General features: G+C 49.4%; 1 protein-coding gene and 1 long non-coding RNA gene across 2 annotated transcripts in view; one reads left to right on the top strand and one right to left on the bottom strand.

Annotated features, from left to right (window-relative positions):
- The window catches only part of RNF217 (ring finger protein 217), a 45,578-nt gene extending 42,280 nt beyond the window's left edge, over positions 1-3,298 (bottom strand). The window contains exon 1 of the mRNA XM_083497865.1: positions 2,690-3,298. Coding sequence (XP_083353991.1) covers positions 2,690-3,283 — 594 coding nt within the window. The 5' untranslated portion in view covers positions 3,284-3,298. The remainder of the gene's footprint in view (positions 1-2,689) is intronic.
- LOC310704479 overlaps positions 2,744-20,549 on the top strand; it is a 41,033-nt gene continuing 23,227 nt past the window's right edge. The window contains exons 1-2 of the long non-coding RNA XR_014524806.1: positions 2,744-2,848; positions 18,031-18,199. This is a non-coding gene — a long non-coding RNA (uncharacterized lncRNA). The remainder of the gene's footprint in view (positions 2,849-18,030; positions 18,200-20,549) is intronic.

The raw sequence follows: 20,549 nt of genomic DNA, 5'->3' as shown, positions 1-20,549 counted from the left end.
GGGAAAAGATGTTTGGCTCTAATCAGCATTTTGTTCCATGCACATACACTGATGCTGACTTCTACCAGACCCTCTGAAAAGAAAATGTTTCTAAAGCAGTGAAAATCAGAAATCCAGGAGAAGTTCCCATTCTGTTCAGTTAAGTTCCTCCTTCCTCAGTAAAGGTGGAAAAGGGAAATGACCTGTCCACAATTAAACAAGGAATGGAAACAAAGAGGTATTTTGTTTTTCCATTTTGGTTATTTGGAAGAAAGGAACTGTGGATCAGGTAAAAAAAAATTACACCCATTTTAGGACAGAGGCATAAAGTTGAAGATTTAGAACTTTCAATCCTGGAAAAGTCTTACAACAGCAGAAAGAGTTTTGCTGGGCCCTGGGTCTATACTGCTAAATTTAAATTTAACTAAAACATCACCGCCTATCCTCCCTGGCACCATGTACAGGTACAGATGTGAAACTTTGTGGAAGAAAAAAACAGGTTTGTGGGGTGTGGTTTTTAAAAAACAACAAGGCTACTTTCCCCTTCAAATAAGTTCCTTTGGACAAGTTGCTTAAACCCTCTTCAGGTGTAGAAAAGGCTCCCCACTGCAGAGGTTCAGCTCCCAACACATGGAGGGCTTTGGGAACAAGAATAGTGATGCTCCAGAGAGCCTGATGGTTTCTTGAAGGTGGGCTTTGAAAGACAGGATCAGCTTCCTAGCCATGTATGCAGACTCTTCCTCCCTCACCTTGATGCTTCCTCTAAAAATTGCCACAAATACCCAGAGAACAGACTATTTATACTGCGCCTTCTCTTGGTCAAATAAAGCATGGAATGCTCAAAGTTGCAAGTGGTGTGCAGTGCAACACTGATCTAACACATCATCGTTGCAGGCCAGGATTATTGAGAGATCAAATATGAAATACTTCTGAAATTGCAACATACTCAGCACTATTATTGCTTATGACATACAACTTGAACAAATTAAATACCAGTACCTTACAATTAAATAACCAGCTTGCTTACATAGGTATGTGATCACTTGCTCCTATTGTTTTGCTGCCATCAGTCAGAAATACCACTAAGAAGTTGCAGCAACACATTTAACAAATCTGTTGAGAACCTGTCATTTTAAACAGGAAGACAGATGCAGAGTTGGATTTTTTTTTAAAAAAACCCTCTAGATAAAAGTACTCCTTTCTTCTGATTAAATACAGTACTTGGAAAAGTGACACAAGTCTCTCAAAGCTACAGGCCTCTCTAAGTTTTACCTTTGCCTCTGTGACACTTAGAAAGGGTGAAATCCCTGCAAGGACTGGGAAATTTTATAGAACACAACGAGGAAGTGCACATATCAGTAGACACTATCAGCAAGTCCACATTCCGACAGTCTTGAAAGACCTGAATTTGTTATGAAGCTGAAAAATCACAAGATCAAGCTCAAAGGGGTGGGGTTCAAACAGAAATAATTTAGCCCCAGAACTGAGCATGGGAATTTCCTATGGATGCTGCTCAACTAATTCTATTCTAGTTAGAGAAGACCCACTGAAAATTATGAAAACACTCTAACCACACACACCACACCACATTGGTGGTTTATCAGTATAGACAAGATGAAGACTCCAAATTCACTCCATTCATTAAATCAACAGCATATTGGAAACAGATGTTCTTTTTGAAATACATCTCATTACTTTATAGAATTGCAGTTGATCTTAGTAAGGTATTACCCTACTGTGATTTTTAATCCTCCCCCCTTAATGATCAGTATGGTAATCCATGTCTTCTTGTATTGTTTTTTTTTTGCAGAAACAGAAATGCAAGCAGCAGCTCTTGCATGGAAATATGTACAGAGCTTGTGTACATGTACAAAAACACAAACACCAGCTAAGATTTCCTACAGCAGTGAGTAAAGTCGCAATAGACAGAAGGCAGTTAACCTCCTGAATAACAGATGCATTATCTAGTCTTTGTACTGCCTTCAATGGCCCATATGACCTTCCTCAGCGATAAGGAATCAGCTGATATTAAATCAACACACTCCCCCACAAAGAAGACATTAGGATCTGAGGCCAGGCTATTGTGTTTGTATCTCCTGGGGTGGGTGAAGGGAACAAACCTACACAGTGGATGGCTTTTTCCTCCTTACAGGGAAATGGAGATGGGTTTGTCCTCACAACTGAACAGGCCAAACACTGACATATGGGAAAGGAGCAGAAGATTTACCCCCCCAACAACAACAACAAATCACAATAGTGATTTACAGCACCATCTTAACCATGTCTACTCATGAAACCTACTCAAAGGGCCTGGGTCCCAGGGCGAGTGTGGGGTTAAGCATTGCAGCCTCCATGGGAAAAGCCATTCACACAATCCTGGAAGTGGCAACTTGCTTCTTGGCGGCCTCGTACCCCCCACCCCAGACGAGTATGGGGAATGGCAAGCAGGCAAGGCTTAGGAAAGGCACTCTGCACATGTTCAGAGCCCTAACAGCTGTTCTAGAGCTGAGCTCGCTTGCTCCTATCTGAGGTGGGGAGAGGCCAGACTAGGGCATAACCTTGGCAGTTGCAACGGCAGGAGAACAGTGACGTTGACCTAGTATCCTTGGAGCAAGGCGAGAAGACCGCAGGCCTGCAGGCGAAAGGAGCTGAGGGGGGAAAGGCAGAGCCACGGCCGAAAGCGGGCGAGGTGGGAGCGCGCCATGCTTACTTGCGAGCTGAGATAGAACTTGAGGCACTCCTCGCAGACGGGCTTCTTGCAGCAGGGCAAGGGCTTGAGGGGCTTCTCCTCCAGACACACGCGGCAAGTCAGCACCAGCAAGGGCCCGAAGTCCCCGGAGATGAGCCCGGAGAACGGCTCGGGCAGCAGGTACAAGTCCACCTCGAGGCTGCCGTCCCCGCCGCCTTTCCCTCCTCCTCCTCCTGGCAGGGAAGGCGGCGGCGGCGGCGAGAGGCCGGGGCCAGGGTCCCCTCCTGGGCGCGGAGACGCCGGCGGGGCGCTGGGCCGCCGGTCGCTCTCCACGCAGTAGACGGTGCAGTAGACGGGCCTCAGAGGAAGCCGGCGGCTGGGGCTGCTTCCCGCTTCCGAGCCCGAGCCCTCCTCCGGGCGAGCGACGGCGCTACCGTCCTCCGCCTCCGCCTCCCGGCCCAGCGGTTCAGCAGGAGGAGGCGGCCCCGGGTCGCCCTCTGGACGGGGCGCCGCTGCCCTCCCGCTCCCCGCGGCCGAGAGAGGCGGCCCGGGGGCGCTGGCTGTAGCGGCGGCTGACTCCCGCGGGGCGCTGGCCGTGCTCAGCTGCTCCCCCATGCCCGCCGCCGCCGCTGCAGCCGCCCTCGCCGCCGCGGCCGCCGCTTCCCATCCAGCCGCCTCCCCGGACGTGTGGCGCCCCAGCCGGATCCGCACGGCGTACAGCGCCGCCGCCGCCACCTGGCTCCGTCCCCCCGCGGGGATCCCTCCTGCGCCCGCCGGAGCCAGCTAAGGGAGCGCCCGCTCGCCGCCTCGCCAGCCCCGCGCACGTAGGGCCCGCCGCCCCGACAGGGACCGCCTCATCCTGCCAGGCGAGCCGAGTTCAAAGAGGAGGACCAGCCCCTCCCGGAGCCGCGCACACCTCTCGGCGCTACCTAGCGCCTCCGGCACGCGCGCGCCGCCCTCTCCCACCGACCAGCTCCCTGCTCGTCGCTCCCCCCCCCCGCCCGCCCTTTATATTACTATTACGTTTTATGATCATTATATCTCTCATATAGATTCCCCACCCCCCACTTTCTTCTAAAGCGTTACGATTTTTATTTTTAAAAAATTAACATAGGGTGTCTCCCCTTCTCCTTGACGCGTAATGCGTAATCTGATCTGTGCATGGTTATGGAGTTCAGAGGGGTTCGATCTGAACTTACTTTGTTTTGGATTAAAGCCTTAATGTCCCGTCTCGCACACCCAAGGTCACGCCCAGTTACTCATTTCGTAAATGTGAGATAACTGTTCGCGTCTTCCTTTTACAGATTCCTAACTAGAGCATGAATCTGAAATCCGAAGCTGTGATATTTGTAAGTTATATAATTCTCTTAATTCTAGAGCTGATGTAAGTTTAAAAACAATAGGTGTGGGGGGGATGAGTTCATTCACTTCACTTCTTCCTTTTCTCCTTTACTTACAACCCCTGTTATGTAGTGTAGTTTCACCCTGGGCCAACAGGGGGATATTGTATATAGTTTTCACTCAGGTCTGTAGATAGTTTTCACTCAGGTCCGCGGCAGTTAGTTTAGGCGGGAACTCTGAGCTGTGGTGGTTACAATGTTGACAGCCGGCTGCCTATAAATACAGGCCGGCTGAGCTGTTGCAGTCAGTTCTATTCCAGCTTGTCTTAATAAAGAGCTACTTGAAGAAATCGCTGTGCCGGCTGCTATGTCAACCCACTACTTAATACTGGCGACGAAGGTGGGATGGATGGACATCAGAGCACAGCCAGATGCGGCCAGCCTCTGAACTGAGCTGAATCACAGAGCGAAATCACTGAGCGAAATCACTGAGCGAAATCACTGGGCAGAACCAATTCAGAGCTGATTGTTCTGGCTAGAGCACTGTGTTCCATCCATCGCCCTTCACGCCGGCATCGGAATCATGGCTTCACTTGTGCCTCTACCGCCGTTTGCACCAGCCTCTGAGTCATGGGACTCCTTCCTCGCTCGGTTCGACTGCTACCTCCAAGCCAACGAGCTGACAGCAATATCAGTGGATCGGAAGCGGGGCCTATTTCTCAGCCTCTGTGGGCCTGAGGTGTTTGAGACGGCCCGAGCATTGGTTGCGCCTGAAGCAGTCCAGGCAACACCATGGGACACGATCCAAGAGAAGCTCCGCAACCACTACGCACCAAAGCCGTCCAAGATTGCTGCCCGCCATGCGTTCTACCACCGGAACCAGGCAGAGGGGGAGTCAATCAACAACTACGCCACCGCCCTGCGACAGGCTGCAATGCACTGTGAGTTCCGAGACTTAGACGACGCCCTGATGGATCGAATCGTCTGCGGAGTCCGGGACATCCATCTGCAACGGCGTCTCCTAGCCAAGCCAGACCTCACGCTACAGAAAGCCATTGAGGAGGCTGTGGCCTCAGAAGCTGCTGAACGCTCCGCCCAGGAGATCCGCAAGTCCAGCAGCCCGCGTCTTGCTAGGGGGCCAGTTCCGGTGCATCATGAAGAGGCCAGCAGTGATGAGGCATCCTCCAGTGAAGACGATGACGTGCACCAGACAAAGCAGGAGCGCAGGAAGCTCCAACAGAAGTCCAAGGGCCAACCGGAATGTGCTGGCTGCGGAGGCGACCATTCCCGTGCCAAGTGTCGATTCAGAGACTCCATCTGTAGGAGGTGTTCCAGAAGGGGCCACATCGCTAAGGTCTGCCGATCGGCTCCGTCTGACACCCCCCCTTCATCGACTCGCAAGTTCAAGTCTTCACTCCAGTCTGCCAAGGAAAGTTGTTTCGCTCTCACCAACTGCCGCTGCCCGTCTGGAACCACGATTGGCCAAACCGACTCGTCTACGCGACGCAAGCTGAACGTCACGGTGCTCATTGAAGGAGCTCCATGTGAAATGGAGATCGACACCGGGTCTGCCCTGTCCGTCGTGTCATGGAGCACCATCAAAAGACTGGTACCCAGAGTATCCAAAAGGCAACTCGACTCTCACCGCGTACACCTGAGAGACTACCAGGGAAACGACATTCCCGTGGTAGGCGTTGGCCGGTTCCAGATCGCCTTCAAGGATTTTTCGGGCCTGCTCCGGTTGGTGGTGGTTGAAGGTCAGCGGCCAAGCCTCCTAGGGCTAGACTGGTTTGATGCCCTCGGCCTGGAAGTCACCGGCATCAACTGCATCTCTAACGCAGAGACTGAGGGTCTGGTCAAAGACTTTGCCGAGGTTTTTGACGGCACCTTGGGACAATATACTGGTACGCCCATCTCCTTTAGCCTTGATCCACAAGTCGCCCCCATCAAGCTTAAGCCACGCCGGGTTCCCTTTGCTCTCAAGGCTAAGGTGGACGAACAACTGGACAAACTGATCGCCCAAGGAGTTTTGGAGCCCGTTGACCACGCAAAGTGGGAAACCCCCATCGTCACGCCTGTCAAGCCAGATGGGTCGGTGAGAATCTGCGCTGACTACAAGTGCACAATCAACAAGGCACTTCAGCAGCACGCTTATCCGGTTCCTGTTGTCCAACACCTGCTGCATTCCCTGGGTGAGGGTAAGGTCTTCGCTAAGCTGGACCTTGCCCAAGCCTATCAACAACTGCCAGTCGATGATGCCACTGCTGAAGCCCAGACGATCGTCACCCACCGGGGGGCATTCCGTTGCCGCCGGTTGCAGTTCGGGGTGAGTGTGGCTCCTGGCATCTTCCAAAGCCTTATGGAGCGTCTCCTGCAAGGGCTTCCGGGCGTGGTACCATATTTTGATGACGTCTTGGTGTCTGCAGACTCACACCAGCAGCTGTTCGAGCGCCTCCGTGCCGTGCTGACCAGGTTCCAGGAGGCCGGGCTCAAGGTAAAGAGGGAGAAGTGCCAGATCGCCGTTCCACAGGTAGAGTTCCTGGGCTATCTTATCGATGCCTCCGGTCTTCATCCAACCACATCCAAGATCCGCGCTATCCAGCAGGCCCCCACCCCAAAGAACAAAACGGAGTTGCAGGCATTCCTGGGGCTGCTGAACTTTTATAACATGTTCCTGCCCCACAAAGCCACAGTGGCTGAGCCTCTTCACCGACTCCTTAGCACTAAGACGCCTTGGGCCTGGGGTCATCGGGAGACGGCGGCCTTCAACGCGGTCAAGGCTCTCCTTTCTTCAGACAGTGTGCTGGTACAGTACAGTGAATCCAGGCCGCTGGTCCTTGCCTGCGACGCCTCACCTTTTGGCATCGGTGCTGTCCTTAGTCACCGTTTTCCAGATGGAAAAGAAGCACCGCTCGCCTACTTTTCCAGGACACTATCTCCAACGGAACGGAATTACAGCCAGCTCGACAAGGAGGCATTGGCACTTGTGGCTGGAGTGAAGAGGTTCCATGAATACCTCTATGGCAGGACTTTTGACCTCATCACTGACCACAAGCCACTCCTGGGCCTCCTCGCCGGTGATCGTCCAACTCCACCGGTCCTCTCACCACGCATGCTGCGATGGACTGTTTTCCTGGCTGCCTACCACTACCGGCTCATCCATCGCCCGGGGAAATCGATAGGCCATGCCGACGCCCTCAGCCGTTGCCCTCTTCCAGCATTTGTGGAAGACCCGGCTCCAGCTTCATCGCTCCTTCTGATTGAGGATCTTCCGGCAGCGCCTGTATCGGCTGCCACTGTGGCCTCCGCATCTGCCCAGGATCGCACCATCAGCCGGGTGCTCAACTGGGTGTGGAGGGGGTGGCCACAAGGGCCTTTTGCATCGGAGTTCCAGCCTTTCGCAACCAGACAACATGAACTCTCAGCTCATCGTGGCTGCCTGCTGTGGGGAGACCGCGTCGTGATTCCCCAGGGACTCCGTCAGCGCGTCCTGGAGGCTCTGCACGTTGGCCACCCGGGAATTGTCAAAATGAAGGCGTTGGCTCGGTGTTACGTCTGGTGGCCTAATATGGACGATGCCATCACTGCCTGGGTGTCCGCCTGTCAAGCGTGCCAGGAGTCGAGGCCTGCACCACCGGCAGCTAAGGGACACACCTGGGAGACGCCAAAGACACCCTGGTCGAGGGTGCACATCGATCTGGCTGGCCCCTTTCACGGCCGGACCTTTATGGTAGTGGTGGACGCCTATTCCAAATGGCTGGAGGTCGCCCTGATGCCCTCCACCACTACCGAAGCTGTCATCCGGGTGCTGCGAGGCCTGTTTGCAACGCATGGGTGTCCTGATGTCCTTGTCTCTGACAACGGACCGCAGTTCACGTCAGGCACGTTTGAGCGGTATCTTTTGGGACTGGGCATCCGCCATGCCCTAACGGCACCCTTTCATCCATCCAGCAACGGGCAAGCGGAAAGAATGGTGCGCTCGACAAAAGAGGCACTGGCGCGCCTGGACCGGGGAGACTGGCATGAGCGGGTCGCTGAATACTTGTTCGTGCAACACATCACCCCTCATGCGGCCACAGGGAGGAGTCCTGCTGAACTGCTTATGGGCCGCCGCCTCAGGTCACCGCTCGACCGGCTACACCCAGACTTTGCCGTGGCTGAACCCCCAGGCTGTGCCAACGCACCACGGTCATTTGTCCCAGGAAACCAGGTCTTTGCCCGGAACTATGTGGGGGACATCCCTTGGGTGCCAGCCACAGTAGTGGGAGTCACTGGACCTCGCTCGTACCAGGTGGCACTCGAAGACGGACGCTTGTGGCGACGGCACATAGACCAGCTTAGGCGCAGGGTTGGGGACTTGGACACTACCGAGGTGCCCCCAACTGCGCTTGCGGCTCCAGAAGAGACACGTACAGATGGCGAGGCCCCACCTACACCTCCCTCGCAAACTGCCAGCGTGGAGCCGAACCAAGCCGTCTCAGAACAGACTCAGACCACTCCACTTGCGGAGGCTCCACCCACAGCAGCGGATCCAGGGGAGTTGGTTCCAACGCCACCTAGGGTCGCACCACAGCCTCAGCGAGAACTGTGTGGCCCTCCGGACTTGGCTACCAGTCCCCGGCGGTCTGGCAGAGTTTCCAAGCGCCCAACTTATTTAAAGGACTATGTTGTTGGACAGGTATCACTGTTGGTCTAAGTATGGGAAATGTAACCGATATGCTTTTGTGCTTAATGGAACCATTACGCGTAGTGCTGTATATAAGGAAACCATTACGATTGTAACTAACGCCTTATCTCGGTGGGGAGGGGTGTTATGTAGTGTAGTTTCACCCTGGGCCAACAGGGGGATATTGTATATAGTTTTCACTCAGGTCTGTAGATAGTTTTCACTCAGGTCCGCGGCAGTTAGTTTAGGCGGGAACTCTGAGCTGTGGTGGTTACAATGTTGACAGCCGGCTGCCTATAAATACAGGCCGGCTGAGCTGTTGCAGTCAGTTCTATTCCAGCTTGTCTTAATAAAGAGCTACTTGAAGAAATCGCTGTGCCGGCTGCTATGTCAACCCACTACTTAATAACCCCCATCACAAAGATCATGGCTCGGGAACCTCCAGATGTTGCTGAACTACAACTCCTATCATCCCTGACTATTGGCCATGGCATTTGGGACTGATGACAGGTTCCCCACAGGTGACAGCAGTAAGGCTCCCCCCTGACATGCTCTGCAGAAATTTCCTTTGTGTGTGCACAGACAAGTACCACACTGTTGTGTTTGTTTATCAGAAAAACTCGGAAAAGAGCTCATTTTAAGTCGCAACCAATTCATGTTATTGGTTAATTGATTTTTAATATTTATATCTTTGTATCCCACCCTTCAAATGTAACAAATGCTGGACAATGGCAATATATAGATGGGTGGAGAATTTGGACATTGATGGTGCCTCGGGTTAAGTACTTAATTCGTTCTGGAGGTCCATTCTTAACCTGAAACTGTTCTTAACCTGAAGCACCACTTTAGCTAATGGGGCCTCCTGCTGCCGCTGTGCTGCACAATTTCTGTTCTCATCCTGAAGCATAGTTCTTAACTATTTCTGGGTTAGCAGAGTCTGTAACCTGAAGCGTTTGTAACCTGAAGCGTATGTAACCCGAGGTACCACTGTAATAGATCAGTGGTTCCCAAACGTTTCCCATACTGGCCACTTGAAAATTACGTGGGGGGTGGACCACTTAATGATTTTTCTGCCTATTGTAACTGAGAACATAATGTTGGATCAGGCCAATGGCCCATCTAGTCTAGCATCCTGTTCTCACAGTAGTTAACCAGATGCCTATGGGAAACCAGCAAATAAAACATGAGCACAAAAGCACTTTCTCCTCCCTTGGTTTCCAGCAACTGACATTCAGAAATATTGCTGTCTCCAATTGTGGAGGTAGAGCATAGCCATAATGGTTAGTAGCTGCTAATAGCCCTCTCTTCCATGAACAAGTGTAATGCACTGTGCTAGATGCAGTAGGATCATTAGGGGCTTTTTGCTTATTTTATTTCTTATAAATTGCATTTAATCTCTTACAACTTGTATTCAATAGAATTCAAACTAACAAAATTATTGGTACCCTTCTGTCTTGGGAGACAATGGAGGAGTGTGCCATTGGGAGTGAATTACAGTGCCTGCGGTGGCTGTAGAGACTAATGTGGGAGAGACATGTTTTGTTGCAGCTGGGGAAGATGAAGGCATGTTGTGCTGCTGCAGATGCACTATGACGTTTATTCTCTCTGCGCTCCTCCCAGCAGTCATTCCTCCTCTGGATACATAACTGTCTGTCTCCAGACACTGTGGTCATCTGCAAGGGATTCCTTCATGGCAGGGTTGATGTTGCCAACCTCCTTCATGTATCATTTGCAGTGTGGTGTAGTGGTTAAGAGCGGTAGTCTCGTAATCTGGGGAACCGGGTTCGCGTCTCTGCTCCTCCACATGCAGCTGCTGGGTGACCTTGGGCTACTCACACTTCTCTGAAGTCTCTCAGCCCCACTCACCTCACAGAGTGTTTGTTGTGGCGGAGGAAGGGAAAGGAGAATGTTAGCCGCTTTGAGACTCCTTAAAGGGAGTGAAAGGCGGGATATCAAATCCAAACTCCTCTTCTTCTTCTTCTTCTTCAGACATCTTTGTAACTCAGAGTAATAAAATGCAATAGAAGAAATAGAAGAAGCAATTAAAATACAGTTAAAATCCATATGAGCATTAATGCAAGGGATATGCTGTCTGCCGTCTTCAAGCACAAACCTACAGACACACCACGGATCACCTGAAAGAAGCGTGTGGCCCACAGGTGGTCCACAGACCAGAGTGTAGGAGCCTTTATAATAGATGAACCCATTCTCCTTGCTTGTTGTCGGACAGCACCAACTCATAACTGCAAGTTATGTTTTCAAGTAACATTTATATCTCCTTTGACAGGCAGCAATGTTCCAAAGTCTCAAGTGGAGGTCTGCCCCAGCTGCTCAACCACCTTTCACCTGCATATAAAGTATATGCTCCAGCACTGATCTGTGATTCCTTCCAAAGTAATACAGAGGATAGCTAGCATATGATGTGGTATTCTATATATGTATTCATTTCTATGTTTACCATAATTTTTCAAGAGATTAATTTTATTCAGTTGTACATATATCTTGCCCCTAAGGCACATTTTAATTTGAAATTCATTGAGCGAAATGATGCCATCTGTGCAGCACCTTTGCGTTCTCCTCCCCTTCATTTTTCCAGTAGCTGGTGGTAATGGCTATACCAATTGTTCCAAGCAGCAGCAAAATGTGGGGATGTTTGCCAATCATTAGGTAGCCTAAGCTGCCATGAAGAAGAGGAGGAAAGTATTGTGCCATGCTCGAGAGAAACATGATGTCTGCAGAAGCAAAAAAACCAAAACAAACAAAATTGACAAGGTCAACTCTTGGGGAGCAAGAACTCTTTGAGACAAGAAAACAACAAGACTGTGGATGTGTGTGTGACTACACAGAAGAAAAGGGGTAGGGGTAGGGGGTGTGAAGAGCAGATTTGGAAGTTTTGATGAATGAAGCCACCTTTCCAGAGCATGAGCCAGATTTGAACCAATTGAGAGGAAATGCATGTGTTGCTTGGTGGAAGATGAGAAAAAAAGGAAGGAGAAGAAAGAAAGCAGAAAATGGAGTGTGAATTGGCAAGGGGAAAAGGTGGAAGCACAGGTGAGCATAGAGGACATGAAGAAGTGAGAGGTTTGGGACACAAAATAACAATTAAACAACATCCCTAAGTCAGGGGTAGGATGCATGTTTTCCTTTCCCTGTGTATGTCTGCCCCCCCATTTCCCCCTTCTTGCTATCAAGAGCCACCAGAATTAAGCAAAGAACTACCATATTTTTTGCTCTATAAGACTCACTTTTTCCCTCCCAAAAAGTAAGGGGAAATGTGTGTGCATCTTATGGAGCGAATGCAGGCTGTGCAGCTATCCCAGAAGCCAGAACAGCAAGAGAGATTGCTGCTTTCACTGCGCAGAGATCCCTCTTGCTGTTCTGGCTTCTGAGATTCAGAATATATTTTTTTCTTGTTTTCCTCCTCCAAAAACTAGGTGTGTCTTGTGGTGTGGTGCGTCTTATAGGGCTGTAAGATTTCCACCTGTGCTGTAAGGGGACAAGCAAACAAAAACTGCATGGCCAAATGAGAACTGATTATGCTCAGTAGCCTCAAGAGTGTTGCCAGCCAGTTGAAAATGAGAAATGGGAAACTATGTTGTGTGTGGAATGGAGTATCCTATCTACCGTATTTTTCGCCCCATAGGACGCACCGGCCCATAGGACGCATCAAGTTTTTTTGGGGGGGGAAATAAAGAAAAAAAATTTTATTCCCCCCCCCAGGCGCTTGTGGGGCAGGCAGCGGGGAGAAGCGCTCTTCTCCCCGTCTCCCACCTTCAGATCAGGTCAGGGGACAGCGGGGAGACGCGCTGCATCTCCCCGCTGTCCCTGGAGCTTGTGGGGCAGGCAGTGGGGAGAAGCGCTCTTCTCCCCGCCGCCCGCCTTCAGATCAGGTCCGGGGACAGCAGGGAGACGCGCTGCGTCTCCCTGCTGTCCCCGGAGTGGTGGGGCAGGCAGCGGGGAGAAGCGCTCTTCTCCCCGCCGTCAGCCTCCAAACCACTTCGGGAGACAGCGGGATGGCGGCGTTCCGCCTCCCTCTGTCCCCCGACCTTGTGGGGCTGGCGCTGGGGCTCTCCTGAAGCCTGGAGAGCGAGAGGGGTCGGTGTGCACCAACCCCTCTCGCTCTCCAGGCTTCAGTGAAAGCCTGCATTCGCCCCATAGGACGCACCCACATTTCCCCTTCATTTTTGGAGGGGAAAAAGTGCGTCCTATAGGGCGAAAAATACGGTAATCTGAATGTGGTGGGGTGGATTAACAGCTAAATAATGCTCAAATATGGACAAACTCTAACTGTAGGGGTTGTCAGCTTTTTATCTGGTCTCTCTTCTGCGTCCCCAACATGCAGGAATTTTGGCATGCACAGCTGTGCCTGGCATTAGGATGTAGCAAGGGTTGCAGGCAGAAGCTTTGTTCTCTTAAATCCTGCAGTCAGACTACTGATCAACTACCTAAGAAGGTTGGCAGTTTTATGCAGGCATCACTCTTCAGGAAATTTTTTATTATATATCGCCCATCGATGAAGAAACCACTCTTTCATTATCAAGTATTCTGTGCATATGGCCATATAGATGGGGAATTTATTGTCAATTAACAGAGCAAATTATGGATAGAGCCCCAATGGTACATACTTGGCAATACAGAACGCTTGTGAATTACTTGTGAAATTCAAATGTATAACAGATGCAAGTTAATTATGTATGAACTGCACTTCAGCATTCTGTTACGGATGTAGACTGAGTATGGAAGGCCCTACTACTTTGGTATGTTAAGATGCCATCCATTTATGATCCTACTATAAAATATAACACTTTGTGATCTATGGCTGCTAGCTATGATGGCTGTGTTCTGCCTCTACTTTCTTGAATGCCAGCTGTTTCACAAGTGTGGAAAGTGTTGTTGTATTTGGGTCCTGCTTGTAGGCTTCCCATAAGTCATCTAGTTGGCCACAGGATGTTGGATGAAGATGAGCCTTTGGTGTGATTCAGCAGTTCTGCTCTTATGATCCACCAGGGCAATATGTACTCAAGTACCCAAGGATAGGCTTGGGACAGGAGGGGATGGCAAAGCTGCCCCTCTTTCTTCCTCATCCCCTTCTCCAAAGCCCCCCAGCTGAAGCAGCAGATCACAATAAGCAGAGGGGAGAAGGAAAGCTGCACTCTCTTCCAGTTTTTTATTTTATATATTGTGATCTTTTTTGTGAACCACCCTGAGACCTCCGGGTATGGGGTGGTATATAATTTCAATAAATAATAATAATAATAATAATAATAATAAGAAGAAGAAGAAGAAGAAGAAGAAGAAGAGCAAGTGGTGTATAGGCTGCTTTTGATGCCAAGGCACCCTCTTCATCCACAGACTACTTCAGCATGGAGTTCCTGCCAAAGAGAATGGAAGGGGTTTACTTCACAGCCACTCAGAGTGGAAGGGGCTGGGCCTTATACCAAGCTATTAACATTTTAACTCTTTAATATGGCTAACGATCAACAAACTTTTTTTTTTCTTTCTAACCAAAGAACATCTTTTATTTGCTTAAAAGTGCCGATAATGCATGTCACATTTCAGCCTGATGTGCATAAAAAGAAGTTGCAAAACTTTCCAAACACACACACACATAATCAAGTGGCTAAATGTTGGGACTATGAGCCAAATGGACCTCCTGTTCCCCCTCCCACCATAGGATTTAGAATCATAGAATTGTGGAGTTGGAAGGAAGCCTTAGGATAATCTAGTCCAATGCCCTACAATGCAGGAATATGCAACAGTCCCATACAGTGATTGAACCTGCAACCTTAGCATTATCAGCACCATGCCCTAACCAACTGAGCTATGCTTGAACCTGAATGGTTTACTGCAGGGGTCGGCAAAATATTTTAGCCACTGTCCCTCAGATCTTGTGGTGGGCCGGAGAAGCGGCACCCGGGGGGGGGTGTGGAGCTGAAAGAAGAGGTGAGGGGGGCAAGTAGTCCTCCTCCCCACCCCCAGCCGCAGCTGCTGCATTTACCTTCCCAGGGGCTGCCACCACCACTGCTGCCACTGCTTCTTGTGGGTAGGCAGAGGGAGCTCGTCCACTCTGCTCTCTGGCCCACAGGAGCACCAGGGCAGTTGGGGGGGGGGAGGAAGATGAGCGGCATGAAGGGGCTGGCTCTGGAGAGGGGCTGTTTAAAATTGTGCTCAGCCAGCTCAGCCCAGCCCCCTTCCTCCTCTAGGCAGGGCGGCGAGAAGCCAGGAGGGAGGGAGGAGGTGTCGCCACGGTGTGTGTGCGTGTGTGGAGGGGAAATGGTGCAGCCTGAACGAACAGAATCCCCACGCCGATCCACTGACAGTCCATGGGCCGGATCCTGAAGGCAATTGGGCCTGATCCAGCCCCTGGGCCTTAGTCTGCCGACCCCTGGTTTACTGGCTAGTCTGAACCATCCAACCCAGGAGGGTAAGCATGATCCCGATCCTCAGATCCTGGGAAAACATTTAGGGTTGCCAAGCACTGGTTTTGATTAAGAGCACCTGTAAAATATATTTACCACAGCCCTGCATACAGTTAGGCTACTTAAATCCCCAGAGATTTTAGTGGGATTTTTGCAGTCTGTCTCATACGTGTTTACAACTACAGTATTTGTTTAAAATTGAAATGTATGGGTAGTTGATGGGAGATGCAGTTTTATCACATCACTAAAAATGCAATTGGGTCTGTGAAAAGCAATATAAATAATTAAAATCAGACAGGTTAATCAATAAGGCCAGCATTTGTCTGGTTCTTTAGGCCACTTGCAAATAAGCGGATTATTAGAGAAACATTTTCCCTCCCAGATTTAAGCTGCTTAGCCTTACACAGCCTGCCAAAGGAGCCAGATGTTGTTTCAGAGTGAAAAATGTTTTTCAGAGTGTTTTGTTTTTATATTAGATAAGATAAATGTCAGGTATCAAATAGACCATTATAGGGACAAAACATTTCTCTCTTTATGAGAAATCATGTATTCACTTGCATAATCTGATTTCTAGTCAACCAGCTTGGTGAAACTTCCCTTATCCAAAAGTCTGTCTCGTTATCTAGACTTTATTTATATCCACAGTGTTGGTTAGCTTCTGTATGTGTTTCCCTTTATCCTCGCCCATCTCTGACCCAAATCCGGCTGACAAATGACATATTCTCCAGAAAGTTTGCCAGATATTGCAATTTCTACTGTTTCTGACAACAATAACTCAAGATAGAAGTGTTATGTTGAAATGTTTCAAGCACTGGAAAAAAAAGCCCCTTACAACTTTAAAACCCAATATTCTCAGCTCTGCCTCAGGCTTCAGAAGCATCATTGTGACCCTTGTTACAGCTTTCATCAAGGAGCAACTGAAGGCACAGAGGGGACAAAGTGTGTTTGGGCTGTATTAATTCCCCCTTCATACACTGGAATAATCTCCATCCCCCCCCCCCTTGGAGGAGGGGTCTCTGCAGTAGCAACCAGGAAAATAAATCTAAACATGAAAAAACCTAGCTGTTGTTTTTTAAATTGGTGCACAGGTTGCATTGTTGCATTTTTCAAATTTATTCTTTGTTTTTTAGATCATGCAACACCACTTTATACATACATACATACATACATACATACTGTTCTGAGTTTCCAGGGGAGGAAGTAGGCTGTATGTGAAATCTTCCTAACCCTTGTATCCTGCAATGTTAAAATGTAAGCCAGGCTAGCTTCCTGTGTTGTGGTGATCTACCACCTGGGTGATGGACCATTAAGAGAACAAAGGAAAGGGGAGAAAGTTAGAAGGACAAAGCCCACGTTTAGAGTTGAAAAGTGGCAGTGACCTAAAGGTAAATCAGCAAGATGGAGAGGGGAGGGAGGGAGGGAGGGAGGGGAAGAGAGTGTCAGAGCAACATTTGAGAGCAATATTTTATTCCTGTTTGAATCCCAAGGCTATGACTATGGGAGAAACAAGACTCTTTTGGGGTGTTAATGCTGTGAACCCCTCCATCAGAGACTCAGGTTGTATATACATGTCAATAAACCATATATCACAAAGACACAACCACAGTCCAAAAGAAAATACGACCCCTGGCCTACCTGGCAGCACGTCAGTATGCCAAGTCCCAAGTCTGAGGTTCAGTCCACACAAGCAAAGTCCAAAGACACAGTCCAGGGTCAATCCAAGTAGCCAGGTCTGAAGTCCAGCAGTCAGGATACAATCCAGAGTCCAACCCAAAGCACAGTTCTGTGGAGGTGCAGGAGCATCCAAGTCAAAGTCCATCAACATGGGCAGTTGAGCAGACACAGCACCTCAGCTCTTCTTCCCTTCTGTGCTTTGCATGCTGATTGCAGCATCTGGGCTTGATGAGGCATGTGACCCTCACCTGCTCCAAGCCCACTCCAGCTGAGGAATCACACACTTCCTCCCAGGGCTAATGAGCCCCACCTGGCCTGTGGGCCCTTGCCTGCCTCAGCCTCCTAAAGCACCACTCCTGCTGCTCCCTATGCCTCAGAGCCCGCTGTGTTTGTGGAGACAGGGGCCCCTCTGGCTCTGGGTCCTGCTGCCCTGGTTCCCGTTGCCGACCCCATCCCTTGCCTCCCCCATCACCCTGTGAATGCTTCCTTCCCCATTCCCTGCTTGCCTCCATGTGCCCCAGTCCTGGCTACACCCCTCACCAGGATCCTCTTCCTTGCCCCCGTCATCGTGCCAGTTCATGACAGGTAAGTGCCTGGAACTCCAGGAATCTCATACTACTTGGACATTGGGGTGGTATGCAACAATATTACATTTATAGCCCACCTTTCCTCCAAAGAGCTCAAGCTGGCATGCACAGTTCTCCCTGTCTCTCTCCCCCCCCCCCGCCATTTTATGCTCACAAACAACCCTGTGTGTTAGGTGAAGCTGAGAGGTGGTGGCTGGCCCCAGGTCATCCAGTGAGCTTCATGGCTGAGTAGGGAATTTGAACCCTGGTCTCTCAGGTCTCAGTCCAGCACTGTAATCTCCACAGTGCACCACACTGGCTCAAGCATAAGTGGTTTGGGGAATATTAAGTGGTTTATCAATGTTTTTTTTAAAATAAGTAAATGGGTATATTCCATCTGGCAAAATGAGATAAGTGAATTCTGAATGTGACATAGGGAGCGTGTAGCTCCTTTGGAAATGACCACAATTGTCTTGACTAGTATAGGTTCAGACATAACTATAATAAGGAATTGCAGATGCTAATGTGCTAACATGTGTATGCAATTCTGGAAGCTATGTTCTCTAATACTATTCGTAGATAAAGAGGAGTGCAAATAAATAACAGCAGCTTGTCATTAGTAATCTTCCTCCTCTTCCTGACTAAAGTGCTGTCTCTATCCCAAGCCCCTGATCTCTGTTTTGGCTTCTCTTTCAAGTAAGAAAGAGGAAATTATTCCTGCTACTGAACCAAAGAGTTCCTCGTGATGGAAGAAGGAAATCCTGTTGAGAAGCATGAAGAAGGAAAACAAGAATGTGGCTATTTACTCATTTTTCAAGATGCCCACCCCTAACAAGCCCATTTCCTGAACTGCTATTTCTCATGAGGTAGGTGTCAATACAGATGTATTTGGCTGTGGGATTTCCTCTTGAAACCAGAGACTCTATTATTCTCACTCCTGAACCCATGCAATACATTAGTACACTAAGTTGTGGTCTGCTGCACATTCCTCGTTTCCTGAATTTACTTGTGGTGGCCCACACATTAAGCTTACCCTGCTGCTGATCTTATTTAATCTGTGTATCAACAGAAAGAATTGACATAGTCTCTTTGATCCCCATTCAGAAAAGAAAGCCTTGCTGTAGACAGGAGGGCATTGTTATTGTGGAGTCTAGAGAAACTTGAGCAGTTTCAGCTGCTGCCTTAGGGAAACCAAATCTAGGAGAGTATAGGGTTTACATGCTTGGAATGCACAGGACTGTTGACAGTGTTTAGATTTTGTTGCTACATTATCTAAAGAGCCAGTTTTGAAGTAAGCAGTATGCTGACTCTCAGGACCGCCCTGTTTGGCGAAGGGCCCTATTCAGACAATAAAAGTTGAGTTTATTTCAATTTGGCTCTGGATTAACCACTTCTGGTTCAGAATACTTAATCGGCGGTTTCAAAAAATCATCTGGGGAGTTCTGAGAGCATTAGAAAACCAGCAGAGATTCCTCAAGGAGATGATCAAGAATAGCAGATAAGCTTCCCTGATAGACAACCTAACCACCTACACTAATCAGTGCACAAACACATAGTAGTTTTGGATATGTACTAGGTTGCACTTGTTTACATGTGGCTTCAGTGAGTTGTCAGACAGGACCCACACCCTGAGACTCATCCGGGAGTTAAGACATAGGTGGCAGCTGGGCTTAAGGGAGGCAGCAGCGGCAGATGGGTGTGGAAACAGCGGCTGCACTGGTGGGTAGCCATGGAGGAGGCCAGATCTGATGCCTGAGGTGGCTGCCTCATCTCCTCGCCTCATGGGAGCGCAGGACCTGTTCATGGGTTAGATAGTGGAGTCAGATGAGAAAGGGATCATAGCCTGACTGCTAAGGCAGATCTTGATGTAGAAAGGACAAAATTAAAAGCAATATGCTCTCAATTCCATTCCCTTGATTCTGTGCACTCAGCCTGAGATTTTTAGTTCTTCCCCAGAAGAACCTGAGAAGGCAGCTAAACTGCTAACACTTTAGGTTGAAGACAGACTTGGCAACCCTAGAACATGATGCTAGAGTCCTCTGAATATGCAGAGTGGTGGTTCCTCAGCAGATAAGTCAGTATGAAGAGTTTGAAAGCTGCAGCCATTGGGCTGTCCCTACAATTATGCAATAACTTTAGCCAATACAGGCATCCCCCCCACTTATGTGGGGGGTTATGCTCCGCTCCCTGAGCATAGGCGAAATTGCTTGACGTGGGGATCAGACTCTAAGCACCCCTTAAACACCCTCTCTGCTGCTATCCTACTTAGTCAAAATAATATTACACAAAGTATAAAATATGCAGAAACCACAACGTTTACTCTTGCGGCAAGTCTAGTTCCATCACCTCTGTCATGATGCTCCAGGCTGTTCAGATTCTTTCACTGATTAAAGGAAACAGTTCTGAGGAATTAAATAATCACTTTCCTCTAAACTTGCTTTGGTTGGCCAGCTGCATGGAATGTGGTTACTGGTGACATCAGTCGCAGACAATGCAGGTGCAGGTTGGGGTGGGGTGGGACACTAGAAGCTGCCTTTAAAGTGAGTCAGAACACTGTTCCATCTGGCTCAGTGCTGCCTCCACTGACTGGTAGCAGCACTCCAGAACTTCAGGCAGGGATTTCCCCCAGCCTTACCTGAAGAGGTCAGTAACCGACCTGAGACCTTCTGAATGCCCAGTATGTGCTCTGCAGCCCTTCCCTGAAGGAAGTTGCTAGTTTTGATTCGACCGGTGGCCTCAGGTTGGGGCAGTGCATGCTTGCCATAGCATCTTGCTTCACTCTGAGCTTGTGTTCTGGGCTAGGGGCTCATCCTGATACCACCTTGGGGCTGGCACTGCCTGTTGCAATAACTGACCCCATTTCTTCCTTCTCAGACTAGACATTTACAAACTGCTCGTCACACAGATTGTCACAAACTCGCAATCCTGCACAACAGCTTATAAACCTATGTGGCTTTTTAAAGCCCTCAGATAAGTCTTTTTCAGTTTGGGAGGGGCACTAATCTATGCTGTTCTGAAAGAGTTGCCTGGGGCAGTGGTTCCCAGTTAGCTAAGTAATCCGGACCCCATGACTTTCAAAAGCCAAGCCATGGACCCCCTACTTTTTAAAATTTTCATTTCTCTCTGGTAGTTTTTGTTATGTGAATGGTGCCATGGACCCCCTGGTTGGGTCTGTGGACTCTCAATTGGGGACCACTGGCTTAGGGGAAGCCTTTT

This window comes from Podarcis liolepis (genome assembly GCF_965112155.1).
Source record: "Podarcis liolepis genome assembly, chromosome: 3".
In the NCBI taxonomy this organism is placed as follows: domain Eukaryota; kingdom Metazoa; phylum Chordata; class Lepidosauria; order Squamata; family Lacertidae; genus Podarcis; species Podarcis liolepis.
Note: the sequence above shows the minus strand (reverse complement) of the source record. Positions and strands in the feature narration are given on the sequence as shown.